Source organism: Perca fluviatilis, chromosome 8, assembly GCF_010015445.1.
Source record: "Perca fluviatilis chromosome 8, GENO_Pfluv_1.0, whole genome shotgun sequence".
In the NCBI taxonomy this organism is placed as follows: Eukaryota; Metazoa; Chordata; class Actinopteri; order Perciformes; family Percidae; genus Perca; species Perca fluviatilis.
In genome coordinates this window covers 16517211-16535549 of record NC_053119.1, presented here as the reverse complement: position 1 = coordinate 16535549, position 18339 = coordinate 16517211, and the positions used below count along the sequence as shown (strand labels likewise).

The 18339-nt window shown below is 38.1% G+C and overlaps 2 protein-coding genes across 2 annotated transcripts in view; both read left to right on the top strand.

The window, feature by feature from the left end:
• sema4ba (sema domain, immunoglobulin domain (Ig), transmembrane domain (TM) and short cytoplasmic domain, (semaphorin) 4Ba) overlaps positions 1–18339 on the top strand; it is an 86470-nt gene that overhangs the window by 13475 nt on the left and 54656 nt on the right. The window lies entirely within an intron of this gene.
• Positions 3109–6108, top strand: LOC120563779 (G2/M phase-specific E3 ubiquitin-protein ligase-like). The gene is made up of 4 exons (XM_039808187.1): positions 3109–3552; positions 4608–4725; positions 5613–5809; positions 5942–6108. The coding sequence occupies exons 2-4, from the start codon at positions 4685–4687 to the stop codon at positions 6106–6108; spliced, it is 405 nt and encodes a 134-aa protein (XP_039664121.1). The 5' UTR covers positions 3109–3552; positions 4608–4684.

Below are 18339 nucleotides of genomic sequence, written 5' to 3'. Positions count from 1 at the left end.
CGAGGAATAAAACTCTAAATATGTGCGCTTGCTCCACCAACTGAGCTAACCCGGCCACATCAGAGGGTTATTATTGTTTCACTATTTCACACAGGAACCAAGATGTTTAGACACCGGTTCTTCATTTCTGTACTAAAAGAGAAGAGCCCATACCCAAAGTGGAGTTGGTTGTTTAGCTGTCTCAGCTTTTTCTAGTAAAGGCAACAGAGTTGTCATTTTAACCCCTATTGGATCATGCAGCTGGATCCCAGCATGCTACAGTTCAGGCTGATCTCATGAAGTGGCGTATGTATGACACGGCAATTTGTATGCCATTATTGGCGTGTTATCGTTTTTTAGCGTGTTTATCAACGCCGTTTGGCCTCCGTTGACTTACGTTACCTTGCGATTGCGTGTGAATTGACGCCGTAGTGAGTAGTGTGAAAGGGCAAAAATCTGCATAGGGAGGATGGTCGGGGTGGAGTGGAGGATGGGTAAAACACAGGACTTTCACCCAGGAGAGCGGCGATCTTCCTTTCCACGTTTTGTTTTTCCTAAACCCAACCCGCGTGTGACGTTCCTTTTTATTTATTTATTTTTTTAACCTTTATTTATCCAGGTAAGTCGATTGAGAACAAATTCTCATTTGCAACGACGACCTGTCACATTCACACATTCATATCTGGAAGCTGCCCAGTACAACCACAGTCTGATCTGCTGGCCACTGAGCAGCTCCACTAGAGCGGTTGAGGTTAAGGGCCTTGCTCAAGGGCACCTCAGTGGTGGTAATGAGGGAGGGACAAGCGCTGCTCTTTCACTTTCCCCACCCAGATTTTATCCTGCCGGTCTGGGGATTGAACCGGCGACCGACCTCCCGGTCCCAAGCTTGCTTCTTTAACCTTTAGGCCACCACTGCCCCAACCGTAGCCTCGCGATAACATGTAGCCTCACGATAACACACCACGTGGCTTTAGAAAGTGCCAACGTGGCGTGTATGTTTACGCTGTGACGTTGCAGACGTAGACATACACGCGGATAGCTCAAAATGCGTACAGATAACATGCCACTTGGCTTTAGGAAAGTGGCGTGTATGTTTACGTGAGGTCATGATATCACGTTGTACAGTTAATGCACAGTTAAGCTTTTGGGAGTTTGAGTGCTACTTCAGTGATTGATGTAGTATTATCAAAGTTTTGCCAGTAACTCAGATGTGACTCTCTTCTCACATAAATACTTGTCAAGTTGTGCCCAAGACGAGAAAACAAATTGGTCAGACCAGGTACAACAATTGTGGCTATGTAGCTTTCCCATTTATGGCTTGATACTAGAAATACTATATTATGGAATTGGTACCAGTCTTTGCAGGGACTCTACTCATTTTAGAGAAATGATAGCCTGACAGAGAGCATCAAGGACTGGGTAGATCAGATACTGTATGTAAATAGACTATATGGGCCATATGTTTTGTTTTTTAAACAGAGTTGCACCTATTTTTCAATATTATTCAAATATTAAAAACTAATGCACACTTTGCAGTTGTTGCAGCTGCTGGCACCAGAATAAAATGGAGAAAACTTTGATTGCGAAAAGTTAGCCTTTCATTATAAAATTAGACTACACACAAATACATTAGCTCAATAGCTCAGATAAGTAATTGGTGGGATTTTGTCCATTGCACTGTTGTAATTTTTATACTAGCATTGACAGACCTGAAGAAAATTTAGACTTGTCACATTTAAAAGACTTGAGACTCGACTTGGACTTGATTCAAAAGACTTAAAAACATCTCTGTGGTGTAGTGTATTAGATTACATTATATTGTAGGGTGTAAGACATTTTAACCACGAGAAAAGAGAACTGGCGTATGGATCTAGGGATAAGTGTGCTTGTATGGATCTGAGTGAGTGTGTGGTGCTAATTTCTTTTTAAAAAGGAGCCCTCTAAAATCATCTCTGCAGGCTCCTCCTGACAGTCGTCAGAAGTAATCCCTGCAGGTTGAGTCATGTGTTGTCAAAATAAATCTTTTCAAAGGATGTATTATAGAGTGATTTTAGTAAACACTGGAGGGAATATACACAGGAGGTGTTGATATCACAACGACAGATGGTCAGCAACAAGACTGACCAGGCTAGATCACAGCATGCACCAGCTCGGAGCTTCCACTGTCTCTCTGTCAAATACTGGCATTCATCTGATGAAGCATTTTCAAACTCCAAAGCACTGAGATAATGCTATCTTAGTATGTCACTTTTGTATGTTTACATGCCTTCATCCAAGATCTCCAGCAGGCTTGACAGGACTTAATCGTGATGACATTACTGCAGGTATTAAAAAATAAAAGAGCATCTTCATTTGTTGTATGAGCTGACGTAAGAATTTTCTTTGGTTTTAAACTTTTGGTCAGAAATTTGGTGATTTCACATTGGGCTTCAGGATATTGCGCAGGATATTTACTCTTTTCTGACATTTCATAGATGAAAATTATTGAAAGGACAGTTCATCCCAAAATCAAAACTATATATTCTCTTACCTGTAGTGCTATTTACTCTAGACCTAATCTAGATTGTTTTGTGTCAGTTACCCAGTGTTAGAGATGTCTGCCTTCTCTCGAATATAATGGTATGAGAGGCCGTATAGGAGGTAATTCATACTTCTGTCTTACACACACTATCATAATCTTGCATATACACCACTATACTCATACACACACACTATTATAATCCTTTTACATGTATGTATGAGAGGGTATAGTTGTGTATGTGAGAGAGTATAGTAGTGTGTGTGTGAGACATATATGTGAGATAGTATTTGTAGTAGTATGTGTAGTATTATGAGAGTAGTGTGATGTGAGAGAGTATAGTAGCCTAGTATATGTGAGAGAGTATAGTATATGTGAGAGATATAGTAGTATATGTGAGAGTATAGTAGTGTGTGTGAGAGAGTATAGTAGTATATGTGAGAGAGTATAGTAGTGTGTGAGAGTATAGTAGTATATGTGAGAGAGTATAGTAGTGTGTGAGAGAGTATAGTAGTATATGTGAGAGAGTATAGTAGTATGTGTGAGAGAGTATAGTAGTGTGTGTGAGAGAGTATAGTAGTATATGTGAGAGAGTATAGTAGTGTGTGTGTGAGAGAGTATAGTAGTGTGTGTGAGAGAGTTTGATTGAAACGGAAGGGAGTTTGATTGAAACGGAAGGCAGTTTGATTACTCAGCTCCTGATTGGTTGACAAAGAAGAAGCGGTATTTGACGGTCAAATTCCGGCACTGTCATTATAATAGTTTGGCTGAAGTGGAGCTGTAATGGATAGAAAGAGGCTAACTGAAGCTGTGGGTCTTCTAAATAATATTTTAGGAAATGGTGAGCTATTGTCAACGATGTCTCGACAATTAAATTAAGTCCAACAGAGCTCTGATTCGGAGATGCAGAGATTATTCAGGGGTGGAACTGCAAATCCAGTCAGACCTGGCTCCAGGCTAGCACTGCTACTTCTAGCTAGCTCAATGCAACACGGAGGACCCCGTTACCAGACGAGACAGCGTTTCGGTGGATCGTCGTCGAAATCCAGGAAGAGGTAAGTTGATGATAAAAATAGCCAAAGACCATTGACATAGGAACCCCTTTTTTATTAACGTCATTCTATCTGCAGTGTTCCCCCAAATTCATGTTAGCATGGTCGTGGCGTTAGCGCTGCTAACTAGTTGCTACCCACATAACACGGGCTAGCCATTTTCCATTGAAAACTTTGCAATATCTCCACTAGCTAGCTAGTGCTAGTTAATATGATCAAGCAAGTTTGATCAAGCTGTGTGAAATAATTTCAGAAATCAGGTTTCCGAATTAAATCTGGTTACATGTGAGAGACGACACATTGTCTGTAAAGCCCTTTGATTAACCACAGTATATTTTACTGTACAGTGTACATTTGACTTTGACTAGGAGAAAAAGCTAGCAGCTAGCAGCAGCAGTTATGGAAGCATACTGGTAATTGTAGTACCCATTGCTGCGCTCCTGTTATTAAATTTCAAACATATTGTAATTTGCTATCAGTGCGCAGCTTATTGCAACGCAGTTCTGCATTTATTGGATTTCACCTATCTTTGGGTAAAGAGAGAGTAGGCGTAGGCGTTTTACAGCAAAGATAGGTTAAATAAGAATGCTCGGTCTTGCAATCATCTGACTGGGTGACGATATTTAGCCTGTGTGTGTCTTTGAGTACCATGAAAAGCGCTATATAAATAAAATTTATTATTATTATTAAAGAGTGCAATATACATGTTTACATATGTTTATTACAGTGAATAATAATCTAAATACTACTAAGCAGGGCTCTCAAGTGCTTATTAAGCATTTTAGAATGTCACTCTTGTGTGGTGAAGCCACATATTTGTTTTTATATTTCTGCAATCTGTGTGATTTGTTTCTGACTTTCATATGAATGTTTAAACCAGGCTTGGTCAGTGCTAAATATACTACTGTGATTAAAGGAGTTAAATAAAAGATGTCATTCATATAAATTCATGCATCACCTAATTTCATCATCACATACAGGCCTGGCCTCCAGGAAAGAACAGTTTGTTTAATATATCTAATCTTGTGTTGTTCATACTATACAATGATTTATTACAGATTATCTGGCCAATGCTGGGCGTCTAAGGCCTTTGAAACGCATAGAAGACAAAGATCTCTTGGTGGAGGATATCATCATGTTTCAGCTGGTTCATCGAGTTAGTGGAGCACTTCAAAGGTTTGTGTAACTCCATTTTTTAGCAAACATAATTAACCCTTCTAAGGTGTTCATATTTTTGTTCCACAGCCAATGTTGGACCCACCACATTATTAGGTTTTTAAATCAATACAGCCATAAACATGTATATAAAAATACTAAACAGAGGTTTACTTAAGCTCAATTACCAATGATAGATACATCATTTATGGTTCATATTTGCCATTTACTCCAATTATAAAAAAAGGTAAAAAAAAATAAAATAAAATAGAAACAAGATTTTTCATTCATTATCACAAACATTATCATTATTGGTGCTTATTTCTTAGAACTTAATCAGAACAGGTGAAAGTACTTGAAATGTAAAAAATTTTTAACTTTGTGTGAGAATAGCAGGTACAAAGTTTCATAGCACCTACAATTATTACACTGTAATAATTACACTTGGGTCCAGTAGACCCGAACACCTCATTTGTATTAGTTATGTGTAGGGGGGTGTACCGTGTACACTAATTGAAAATAAGTTATTTTTTATGTTCTTCAAAGAAAATGAGCCAAGGCCAATGAGTTTGAGTTAGAAGAAATAATAAATAGCATCATTTTTATTTTAGCAAACATTGAAAACGGGTCCCACAGACCTGAACAGCTTACAAGGATTAAGAATAATGAAAGATTTTAACATATTTTTAAAAGTCAATGTACAACCAAACACTCTGAATAAAGGCTTGCATGTATCATATAAAATAACTTAAAGAACATCACGTTTTAGATAGTTGTCAAAGACAAGTCCTTTTTGCATAATCAACAAACACTGAACTGTCTTATAAGTCATCCCTTTCATGTGCTGTGTGATAATTTATCCAATTTGAAAAATTATATTTGTATCTTCTCATGATACATTTTTACAGGTTCAGGGAGGGGATGAAGACCCTTGGTGTTCTTGATGCAATAAGAATGCACCCAGATGCTTTCAGACCGCTGTTTTGTCACGAGCCATCCCCACTCACAGCGGATGTACTAGAACTGTCAGCAGTGGGCAGGAACAAAAGAAGGGCAGAGGAATGTGTGGTTGCATTTTGGAGGGACTACCTGCTGGATGTTGAGGGTAAGTATTATTGCTAGTTATGGAATAAAAATCTTTTCATATGCCCTTCTGTCTGTCTTTGTCTTTCCCTCCTTTTTAAAAGTTTTCTACATGCTAGGTTTAATTTTTGTTTTTGGTGTATTTCTTTTTCAGAGCAAGAGGGACCCTTGCAACTTGGGGGTATCCTGGCCTTTACGACGGGAGCAAATGATATTCCACCCCTGGGCTTCTCCCCACTACCTTCAGTGGTTTTTCTCCATGAGCTGCCCCTCAGACAAGGCCACGTTATCTTACCCACCAACACAAACACATGCCATTAACTGCCTGCGGTTGCCAGTCCTGAAAAAATTCGAGGATTTTAAGGAAACTATGGATTTTGCATTAAAAAACACTCTTAATATACATTTTTAAAATCTGTTGCCTGTTGAACTTGACTAAATTGAAGAGGCATCGTTGTCAATAACTCACCATTTCCTAATACATTATTAATGTCTTGTTTAAACAATTAAAAATGGAATAATCATCCCCCCTGCTATTGTCTTGTGTACTGGTAAAATTTATATTTTAACTCCACTATACATGGTTGAGAGAAGGCAAGGTATGTGTATAGGGTGACTGATTTTATTTTTACTTGGTTTTTAATTCACATGTGTATGTATGTAGGTATACATGTTTATGTGTATATGTATGTATATATATATATGTATATTTGTATATCTGTATGTATGTATATATATATATATGTATATTTGTATATCTGTGTGTGTGTATATATATATATATATATATATATATATATATGTGTGTGTGTGTGCGTATGTATGTGTATTTTTTTTCCTTTTTAATTTTTGATTTATTATTTTATATATATATATTTTTGTATTAATTAATTTTTTGTTTTTTCTGTTATTTTTTTAATTTAATTATTTTTATTATTTATTTATTTTTAAATTTATTTATCTTTTCTCTCCTCTTCTTTAACTTGTTGGGGCAGTCGTGCGCTACCTGAAGTCATTTTGGTGTGAATGGTGGTTTATTTCCTTCCTGTTCTGACTTGTATGTTGGTTATGTTCTATTTCGATAACAATCAATAAAATCTATTTATAAAATGGAATAGAATAATCATTTGACTAAAAAGAAAACTTTTCACTGGCCTTTTATTAACCTTTATTAATTGCCTTGACACTAATGAAGTTGCTCACTGATAGAGATCACTAGGGCTAAAAATAATAGAATGCCATGGTTACCGTCATTGGCTAGTGGGTCTACAGTTTCTAGAATTCTGTTCATAACTGTTTAATTGAAAATAAAGTCATTTTCTGGAACAACAACATTGAAGTCTCAAAATGTACTTCATTTATTTCAGCGTTGTCACCCTTCTAACTAAAATGTTCTGCACTGCCGCGCGCGAACTTCGGATCGCCCCGTGGTAAAATGATAGAAATTAAGGTCCCGGCCAGGTCCTGTCGGGTCCCGGCGGGGTCCCGTCGGGTTCGGTCAAAGATCTTCAGCTCTACACCAAAGCTTCCCTGATTGTCATCCTCTTCAAACTGCTGGTTAATCAATAGCAAGAAAGAGATCGTCCGAGTATGTTTGTTTGTTTGTTTCTTTGTTTGTTAAAGCGTCTTTGAGTTCCATGTAAAGCGCTATATAAAACTTATGTATTATTATTATTATTATAATTATAACCATTGAGCTCAGAAATTAATCTTTCCAAAATGTCATGTCCCAAATTGTCAGTTTCCCTCACAATTCTCTGAACACACCGCAGTGTATCAGTGAAAAAGATAGTAATGTTTTCCCTCATTACCATATACTTCCACAAACAAAAACTGACCTTGGAAAAAGAAACTAAATAAAATAAGAATAAATGTTTTCGTCCAAAAAGGTTGTTTTTTTCCTTAAAGTTTATGCTGCTTGATTTAAATGTTCCTTGTTCCTTTGAGTTGGTGCTAGCTGTACTTTCAAAGCAGCAAGCCCACCAGATAATGATAATTTAAAATGGCCCCTTTAGCCAATGAGGAAGTGAGAATTTAAGCTGTCTCCTTGATTGATCAAACCAACTTCCTTTTCAACTATACTCTCTCACATACACTACTATACTCTCTCACATACACTACTATACTCTCTCACATATACTACTATACTCTCTCACATATACTACTATACTCTCTCACATACACTACTATACTCTCTCACACATACTACTATACTCTCTCACATACACTACTATACTCTCTCACATACACAACTATACCCTCTCATACATACATGTAAAAGGATTATAATAGTGTGTGTGTATGAGTATAGTGGTGTATATGCAAGATTATGATAGTGTGTGTAAGACAGAAGTATGAATTACCTCCTATACGGCCTCTCATATAATGGAGCTAGATGGCACTCTTCTTGTGGTGCTCAAAGCGCCCAAAAAATACATTTGAAAAACTCCACAGGAATGTCTCTTTTGAGAAATCATGACCCAGTTACTCTTATTTTTTGGCATTTTGAGCCCCACAAGTGCCATCTAGTTCCATTATATTTGAGAGAATACAGCCAATATCTCCAACATTGGGCAACTCACACCAAAACCTTTGGATTAATAAATACTGTTTATTATACTGTTTATTGATCCCCAGTGGGGAAATTACAATTTACACTCTGTTTGTTAGAAATCACTACACACATAAATAGCACAACAGGTAAGAGCAAAATATGTACTTTTGATTTTGGGGTGAACTGTCCCTTTTAAATAGTTGACATATTAATGGATAATGAAAATAATTATTTTAGTTTAGTTAGTTAGTTGCAGCCCAAGTGTGGGTGATCTGTTGACGATTACCTCTGAACTGATTTACATATCAAAACAAAATTGAGATAATGCATTGTATAAAAAACTAATTACAATGAGTCATAAAGTTTAAATTGACACCAGTTGTGCGCTCATCAATATCATTCTAATCATAACTGTGCAGTTCAGACACTAACTTCATAAGAATAAAGACATTTTTAAAGGCACACTTTGTAGGAATTTCTCCCATCTAGCGGTGAAATTGTATTTTTCATTCAAACGAATAGTGCTTTCTAGCACCTAGCTTTTTCAATTGCGTGTTGCAACTACGGTAGCCGTTATGTACCAAGAAGCTATGACAACATGTCTTCCAAGTTTAGCTTTTTTGGCAACGAGGATTCCTTCTCCTGTGGCTCGGCTTAAGTACGATCCTCCATTATGAACTAAAGTGCAGTGCAGGCTTTCAGATTAGCCTGGGCAGTGACAAGCGCCTCTCTCTTTCTCCGTTTCAGCTGGTTTCAGTCAGGTGATGCTGGCTCTGAACGAAAACGCATTGTGGATTAGCTAGACAGGTAGACTAGTGCTTTATGTCCCTCTCAGCCATTATAGTTTTTCAAAATGGCGGAACGACATGGAAGCCTCCTTGGACTTTCCAATGTCCAATGTAAATACAGATAAGAAATTCTTCGCTTATGAGGATAAGTCATATCATTGGCAGAGGTATTTTTATACCAATGAGGACATATTTATGAATGAAGACATTGATTTTAGCTAATAAAATACTTAAAACACTACACAGTGTACCTTTAAGTGTATACAACCGACATTAATTCATTCATCTGTTTACTATTATAATTACTATTTTTAAATAATATAGGATTGTAATTGGCTCAGCATTTGATACCAATTTCATATTGGTAAGTAGACAGTATACTGGAATTTTAAAATGTTTTTTGATTTTTTTTTTTCTTCATATAAATTTACTCTTAAAGCTATAGTGCGTAGTTTCTGTCGCCCCCATGAGAAATTCTAAGTAATGACAACAACTTCCGGCGCATCCACATGATACAAGCCTTCCGTGATCGTGCACCGCCCCTCCTCGACGCAGTTGCTAGTAGCCAAGGAGGACATGGAGGATTAAAATGGACTCTTCAGAAGAGGTAATTATCTTCACTCAAGTTATTGCACACGAAAGTCGCTGGATGACACAATCTTCTGAACATAGCCATACTGAGAAATACAGAGAGTTGTGTGGAGCTGATAGTCTTAATTAGCTTTGTAGCAACTCATTTGGCAATGGCTTGAATGTAACAGACATTCATTAATATCAAAAAGTTAAGCACTAAAGCTTTAAATTACTCCAGACCTCAACATAGGGCTAAGATGTCAGTGCTCATCAATTTGTTTTCTCCAAGTGGGAAAGGTTATTGATAATAATGTATCTCTGTTTAGTTGTACTGGATAGAGATGGCCCGATACTATTTTTTTGCTTCCCGATACCGATTCTGATACCTGAACTTACAATCCGATACCAGTGTGTCATATATTTTATTATGTTTTAACAACTGTATACTACTATCCCTGTATGGATGTGATATTATTTCTATCTTTGTTGTCTGGTTCAGGTTAAACTCTTTGTGAAACATGAACAAACACAAACAATGAATGCCACTTTCTTTTATTATGCAGTTTGACAGTCAGTTATTTCAATCAGGAGAGACTTTGTTGCAGTTATACAAATATTTATTATAGATGAGCATGATTTGAACATGGATAAATGAATACATGAAATGTGCATAGTCTTTGGGGATTAGACTCCATCATAGAAAATATTTAAAGGGGCAGAGAAACAGGCCTATTCCCCCCCGATGGAGCCTAGACACTGGTGATGGCGGAGAACTCTGAACAGCTGAATTGAATTAGGGAGAAATAGTGGTGATTGCAGTCATAGAAGTCTTCCTGAAGGAATTTGCGCTGAGCTTCATAACGGAAAAAGAACATAAATAAACTACTTTAACGTAGATTTTCCTTAGGGCTTTATTGCATGGTATCGTATCAGTGCATAAACTCCAGTACTTCCCGATACTAGCATTTTAGGCAGCATCGGAGCATCTCTAGTACTGGATGCTAATAGGCGTTCTTTTTCACCTCTCTGTAACCTCTCAAACCTTTTCCAGGACTGTGAACAGCCTGTTTGTCTGTAAGTGAGTGCTCTATTTTAAAAACCACTGAGAGGTCAGACTCAAGCTATGCAGTACTTTTAGCAGCTCCATCTCGACATAAATGCAAATGAAAGGGTACAGTCTGTTTTCTGTAGTCACAATCAGTATAACTGTATGTTAGCATAGCTGAACAGATCTGACCTCGCTTTTGTTTAATCCGTCCACCATTCAGGTGTGTCTTAGTTTTACAGACTAAGTCACTATAATTAATTGCATGATTCATGTTCACTGTCTGAACTCATAATCTAGGGCTCCTTGACTTTCTTAGGCCTGAGTACACACACTGCCGGTCGCCATGGCAGTGTTGATGCCCTTGGCAATATCATGCAATGTTCAGCTAATAGATTTTCTAAAACTAAGACTTCAGAAATCATGTACACATTGTGATCATAAAGAACTCAGAGGAGGTCTCTCCGGTGTCTTTGGTGGTGATCCTGTATTAAGAAAATATGTACAATACACTGTATTTATTTACTATATGAGTATATTTTTTAAAGCTTACACCAGTAAAGATCAGCTTGCAAATCTCCCGTTACTGAACTGACACATTGACTACCAGAGTCCTGAAATCACATTTGCATGGAAATTCTATTTGTTGCTGCATACTAATTGACCCTGGAGCTGGGTACAACCAGATGCTGATCACTGGGTAAACACCATTGATATTATAGCACTTTGTTTATCCCGTGCACATGTCTGCCCTTCGGTATCATGTGCCAAAAAATTTGTCCACTCTACTTCAGAGTCATCAACTCTGTTCAACCCACACCAACTCCTCAAATTCCCTGTAGCTGGTTGCATGATTCTTTATTAATTAGAATGACAGGATCAATGTCATGCTTTTGCATGCTCACTGACTGGTGAGTCACTAAGCATGCAAAAGCCTATTCATCTACTGGAAAATGTGTTACAATCCCATCCCTAGTATTTACCTGCTATCCAAGCTTGCCTGGAAGCTGTGAGTGAGCTTAGTATTCTGTAGTTCCAAATGGCACAAGAAAAGAATGACATGGTTAAGGTGGTGGTAATATGAAGGAGGTGGTGGTGACTGTACACACATGATTTGACTTGTCCGCCATGGACACACCTGTGTCATTGGAGCTTCTGTTGTTGTTGTCCACAGCAATTGTCATAATTAAACACTAAAATGATTCAGTTGACAAGAGTTAAGTGGGGAATTGTTAGTTGACTTTGAGAGCCCTATAGCTGTGGAGATAAGATTCAAAACCACGACAAAGAAGTACATTTTATCTATATTGGAACATTGTGTGGAACATACATTATGATTTTTGACACAAAGGTAAATGGGTTAAATTAAAGAGTAAAATTACTATAGAGAATGCAGCAGCATTGGCTTAGATTATGAGTTGGATATGTGCAGGTGTAGAGAAATGAAGATTTTCACCTTCACTGACTCATCTGAATTTAGGTCTAAAATACTCCTGTGCCTTGGCAGTTGTCTTTAATTATGTAAATATGTAATTCTTTACCCTTTCTAAGTCATTGGTAGAGTATTTTTTCGTTGTTTCCTGCCGTCTGGAGGCCTTGGCTGCTGCTCGTACTTGTGGGGATTTAAACTGTTGTTGTGGGTCCATGGTGTGATGTGAGCAGTTGTCACATATCTTTGCACCCTTTGAGGGATTGCCACGCGACCCAGCAGCAGGCAAACAGCCTCTGATCTGTTTCTGGGCTGAGCTAAGTTTAGAGGCCTGCAGAGAGGAGTGACCTGAGACGATTTCTGGGCGAGGCAGAGAAATGGGGGCCTCCACTGCTGCTGTATCGGCTGTGCCCTGTATGCTCTGGTCAGTGTATTATTAGGCCTGGACTAAATTTGCACACCCTGCATAATTTAACTCAGTGTCTGGCTTAACCTTGGTAAATTTAGGACTACTGTTGGTTTGTATTTGCCTTTCAAAAAGTAAACTGTGTCAAACGTCATGAAAGTTTACTGTATGGCATCTGTGATGTTGTTGGAAAGTTTCACAAAATAATGTGTATTTAATGTGAACCTTTTGTCTTGAGTAGCTATTGTGTTGTAATATAGTTTTATAGCTTTGTTCTATTTCATGGTATACCGGAATAGGGCATAGTTTCTAAATCTGTTATCTTCTAGAATGACCGTCATGTAGAGTACTACATGGAGCTGTTTTCACTACTTTACTTCTGTCCTTACCATGCAGTAATAATCCTCCTTTCTCATGATGCATCAGATTCATATCTCTCTAGTCCCTGTGGTCTCCAGGTGGAGGGGACAGTAAAAATTGTCAGGTTTGAACTCACAAAATAAAGCAAATATGACCATTCCTTCAGGATTTTGTCATTTTCACTTATTAAATTGTTCACTTGACAGCAAAAACATACCACTCAGCAGAGTTTAATATAACGTGAAACATACCCTTATTTCTCCTCAAATGCGACTCCCACCTGAGCTACCTAATGTGACTGAAGTATGCACTTGTGCCTGCACTGCTGCTGGCATGCATCATATCTTAAATATTTCATGAAATGACTCAGGGTAGACTGATGATGAAGCCAATCTAAGGCCTATTGAAGCCCACTGCACAGTCCTACAGCTTTCTGCTGCTTAAACTGTGTTAATATATCAGGCTGTCTTTACTGATTATACTTCCTGAAGCCTGAGTGTTTGCTTCAACTCATTTTATGAATATGAATTACTAGGGTTTACTATTTATTATTTATTATTATTGCAACATGGCCATTATTTTTATTTACTTTTTTTTATTAACTATAGTGGAAATCCATACTGTTATGTGGAAATAAGTTATACAATGCCTCATTCTGTGTATAAGTAGAGCTGGGCACCGAACGTCGATACTTTTATGGCACCGACTGAAAATACTTTGATCCTATGAGTATCGAAAATTATTTATCTTTCGGTGCCGAATTTCGGTTCCAAAAGCGTCTGAGCTCGTAAGCCCAAGCATATCTGTCCTCTCTTCATATTGACAGAGAGCGGAGCTCCGACACACACACACACACACACACACACACACACACACACACACACACACACAACACACACACAAACCAATACGCGTGCAGAGGTGCGGACGGAGTAAACTCGAGCAAACTACGTTGACTCTGCAGTTTTGTTGAAGTCACAGTGAGTCGCGGCAATGCCGATTAAAGTGGTTTCAAGTGTGGTTACAGTTTTTTAAAACTTCATGCAGACAGCGTTTGCTGCGATATGATATTAATGGAGAGGCCAAAGCGGTCGCGGTGCTGTTGACACTTCCTCTGAGACAAGCAGGCACGACAGTGGTTTATAAGCCCTGGTGACTGACTGACAGGCTGAGGTTGTAAGGCAAGGCAACATTATTTCTACAGCACCTTTCAGTAACAAGGCAATTCAAAGACATTCCTTTGACAACAGGGCAGTCACCAAGTTAATTGTTAAAGGTTTGTGTCATTATGCAGTTTGCACTAAAAAGTCTTTGTTTACTTTCCTTTGCATTTTAGTTAGTTCACACAATGTCATTTGTTTATTATTTATAATATGTTCATGTTGTGGCAAAAAGGTTTCTCTTTTTTTGTAAATTTTTTAAGTTCAGATTGATACCAATCCTGAGTATCTGACTGGCGCACCCCTATCCAAAAGCACAACCAGTTTTATTAATGTTACTCTGAGTGAGCAGTGTTACAGAATTTTTTAATTTTGATAACTATTTTGATTTACAATTAAGGTGGAAAATAAAAGTTTTGTGTTTAATGTATTTTTGTTGAAATGATTTAATTTTTTTTTTTAAGTATCGTTAAGGAACCGGCTTCGAAACTGAGGTATCGAAATTGGCACCGGATCGAAAAATTTTGAATGATGCCCAGCCCTATGTATAAGATGAGATGCTACAGAACGTAGTGCCATAGTTAATCATATGCAACTTTTGCTAACTGTGAAAATTGTAATTACGCCCACAGTTGATCAGCTAAGAGTACTTTTCTACAGATGTTTGTAATAAACTCAGCTTTTGAGTCTTAGGTACAGTACTCTGCAGCTCACATTTCAGCATCGTAGTACATGTATATTATGATGAATATACTGTAACGTTTTAAATAGACAGCAAACAGATAGGAATCTTCCTAGGTGTTGATCACCAGTGTGCCCCCTGTGATCTTCAACTTCGAATTGAGAGACGGCTGATTTGCTTTTTTGTTGAATTTACACCCTTGTTAGAAGTGCGGCAGACAGGCGCTTGCAGCAAATAAACAGGCATGCTATGTGCTTATAGATCACTGTGCTTCTCCTGACATACCTGCCTTTTAAGTAGAGCCCTCATATTATCGTTGCGCAAATAGCTCACCTAAGACAGAGGCAAAAAACTGAAGAATGTGTAGTTTGTGAAGGAGCTATCACTAAATGCAGGGGAGGGAAGCCTCTATTTAGTGGGACTATTTCATCTTGAAAAATGTTTAACCTCGTCAGATGCACTCATCTGTCATTGGCTCCTAGTTTGGTCAGAAATTTTAATTGGGCAAGCATGAAAGAAGCCCCGTCAGATCCCTAAAAACTTTATTTATACTAATGATATATTATTGATTTTCCTTAAAGGTGCACTATGAGTTCCTGCATGGTTTCAGCGCAATTAAATTTTTGTCTCAAATCGTAGGCATCAAACAAACACTACGGGCACAGGCCGTGCACCAAAATACAACAAACCACGTTCCAGCCAATCACCGACAAGATGGTTGGGGAAGGGTGGGGGTTAGTGTGTCTTTTTCACTGAAATTAAGACTGCTGCTCTAAAAGCACCCCAACCATCTTGTCGGTGATTGGCTGGAATGTGGTTTGTTGTATTTTGGTGCACAGGCTGTGCCCCTGTGTTTGTTTGACGAGACCGGGCTTTTTCACAGTTTATTCAGGGGGCAGGCTAGCAGAACTAGCGGATCAAGGAGAGATGCCTACGATTTGAGACAAAAATGAAATTGCGCTGAAACCATGCAGGAACTCATAGTGCACCTTTAAGGCCAGGACAGATATAATAAATAGAAAAGAATAGTTGCTACTTATCCTTTTAGATTCACATTACATTTGGACATTCCAGCAGATTCTGGTTGTAATTAAAGTGGTTGAAATGGTTCCAACTGATTTTCACATTCAATTTTCCTGTTTACAAGTGGGACCAACAGCTAATGTTTTAATTCAGAGTACAGTATATAGAATATAAATGGTATACTGTATAGTAGTGTAAAATGGTAGGGCATGGTACTATGTGTTTATTTTTTGGTATATTTGACATTTCTATCTTTTGCAATACAAAATTAGGATATATTAAAAAAAGCAACATTCCAGTAAAAATATTCCTGTTTATGTTTAAAGGTACTTATTCAAATGGCTTTAAAAAAAAATCAGATTAAATTTCTTCTTTTAAGATTTTCTTTCCAAATCCATAGACATGATCTGTTTGATGTTGCCTGATTAACCTTGCCAAGGGGCTTGAGCTTTCTTTAGATCATGCTAACAATGCCCATTGTAATATGCCTGCTTTGTCAACCCAGTGTGGTGACAAGATGAGTGTTTCTTGGGGGGATGAGAGTGGGATGTGAATAGAGAGGTGAACATAATCGCTGTGTTGCCGCGGTAACATAGAACATGATATTGCAGGGAGAGTCGGCAAACAAGGTGACTGGTTAGGCAGTGCTGTAACCGAAGAGACCCAAAGTAGTTACCTGTAGCCTCTTAGATCAGCAGCAGATGGGACAGATCTCAAAATCATGTCACTAGTATCAGGAGTTTCCGGAACAGTGTCATAGCTATTTTCAGTTCTGTTAATCCATATATGGGTGGAAATTATTCTAAAGGAAAAACTACACGTTTCAGTCATTGCCATTTACAAAAATGGAACTTTCCACATGTTGATGTGAATGTTTTTTAAAACACTCTTTTCCATCTGCAAATTATCATCGCCCCAAGGTCAAGAGCCATAGTAGTGTCTGATTCCTTCTCTTAGCCCTGCATCCTCAGAAATAATACACCTGTTTCAACTGCTGACCAAAGCAAACCATATTAGGAAATGGGAAAACCAGTGACATCCACTGTTAACTCCAGCCCTCTCGTTGGGTAAGGAGAGAAAAATATTCATGTCTATAGATTGCTGTCTTCAGTTAGCCTTACTCAAACACATGGTCAAATACCAAAGAGCGGCATGATGGGATTTTGTGAATGTTCCACAATGCCAGAGCTTTATCAGAGCAGCCATACCAGAGCCCCCTGAGACTCTGGAGAAGGGTGCCAAGGGCGGTGCTTTGTTATCTTTCAGCTGTAAGTGCTATATGTTGGGGATTAAGATCACTATTCCAAGACAAAGTTATAAGATGCAACTGCTGCTCCACATCTTTTTACTGACAGCAGCATCTGCACAGACTGCCCTTTTGTAAATAAGTTACAGGTCAGAAATAAACTTCCATTAAGTCATATTTTTGTATCAAATTATCCGCTATAATGTAAAAGGTGTAGCAGATCCCACTACAAATCCACACTCCAACTTTGAAGGCAATTGCGTGATCGTTCAAAGCTGGAACGTGTAGTGACATGCACATGGATGTGGTCAGAGTTAACAAGAAAGTCAAGAGGTTTACATAAGAAAAGCTTGTTTATTCACAGAGGCCACATAAGTGATTTTTTTTAAACTAATGTTTAAGCTCTCTTCTGCTGGCGTATGTATATGTGGTCTGACCTACGGTAGGTCATGTGTTTATGTTTTTAGTTGACAAAAGCCAGAGTTAAGTGATGACTGAAATCGCCTCTTAAGACAGCTAACATTTGTCACCAATGGTTATTAGCACATTAAGGAAGCTAATTTCTGAAATGTGTTTTTGTCTTTATTTTCATATTTCTTTTTTGTCTTCACATAAAATGTGGGCTATAAAATGATACCAATGTTATATGAGAGCATTTACTGATATCTTTATTTTGGATTTCCTAGACCCCTCTCACCAAGAGTGAGAACCTTCTTGCTCACTAATAGGGCTGAAATGATTCCTTGAGTAATATAATAATAAAGAATAATAAATAAATAATTAAATTACTAAAAATCATCGATGCAAATACACCAAAACTCCAGTCAAAAATCCAGTCTACTAATCCATTCCACGGAGCCAACACCGATACAAGGTAACGTTAACGTCTGTTTTACACAACTACAGCATGTTACTCTACAAAGTTTTAGAAACAAGCTAAAACAAAAGCTCTCGGTTTGCAGTGTAAGGGCCCTATTTTAACGGTCTAAGCACATGGTGTGAAGCGCATGGCGCAGGTGCATTTAGGCCGTGTCCAAATCCACTTTTGCTAGTTTGATGGCGGAAAAAAGGGTTTGTGTACCGGGTGCATGATTCAAAAGGGTTGTACTTAGTGTCTTCATTAATTCATAGGTGTGTTTTGGGCGTAACATGCAATAAACCAATCAGGGTGTCATCTCCCATTCCCTTTTAAAGCCAGGCGTGATAGCAATACGCCAAGAATTCACCTGAACACACCTCCCTGACCAGGGCGCAAAAGATGGGCGCAGGTGCATTTGCTATTTAAA

Coding starts and splice junctions, on each gene's coding strand:
- LOC120563779 (XM_039808187.1), top strand. CDS start 4,685: ATGTTTCAGCTGGTTCATCGAGTTAGTGGAGCACTTCAAAG. Junction 4,726..5,612: donor GTTAGTGGAGCACTTCAAAG/GTTTGTGTAACT, acceptor ACATTTTTACAG/GTTCAGGGAGGGGATGAAGA. Junction 5,810..5,941: donor CTACCTGCTGGATGTTGAGG/GTAAGTATTATT, acceptor TTTCTTTTTCAG/AGCAAGAGGGACCCTTGCAA.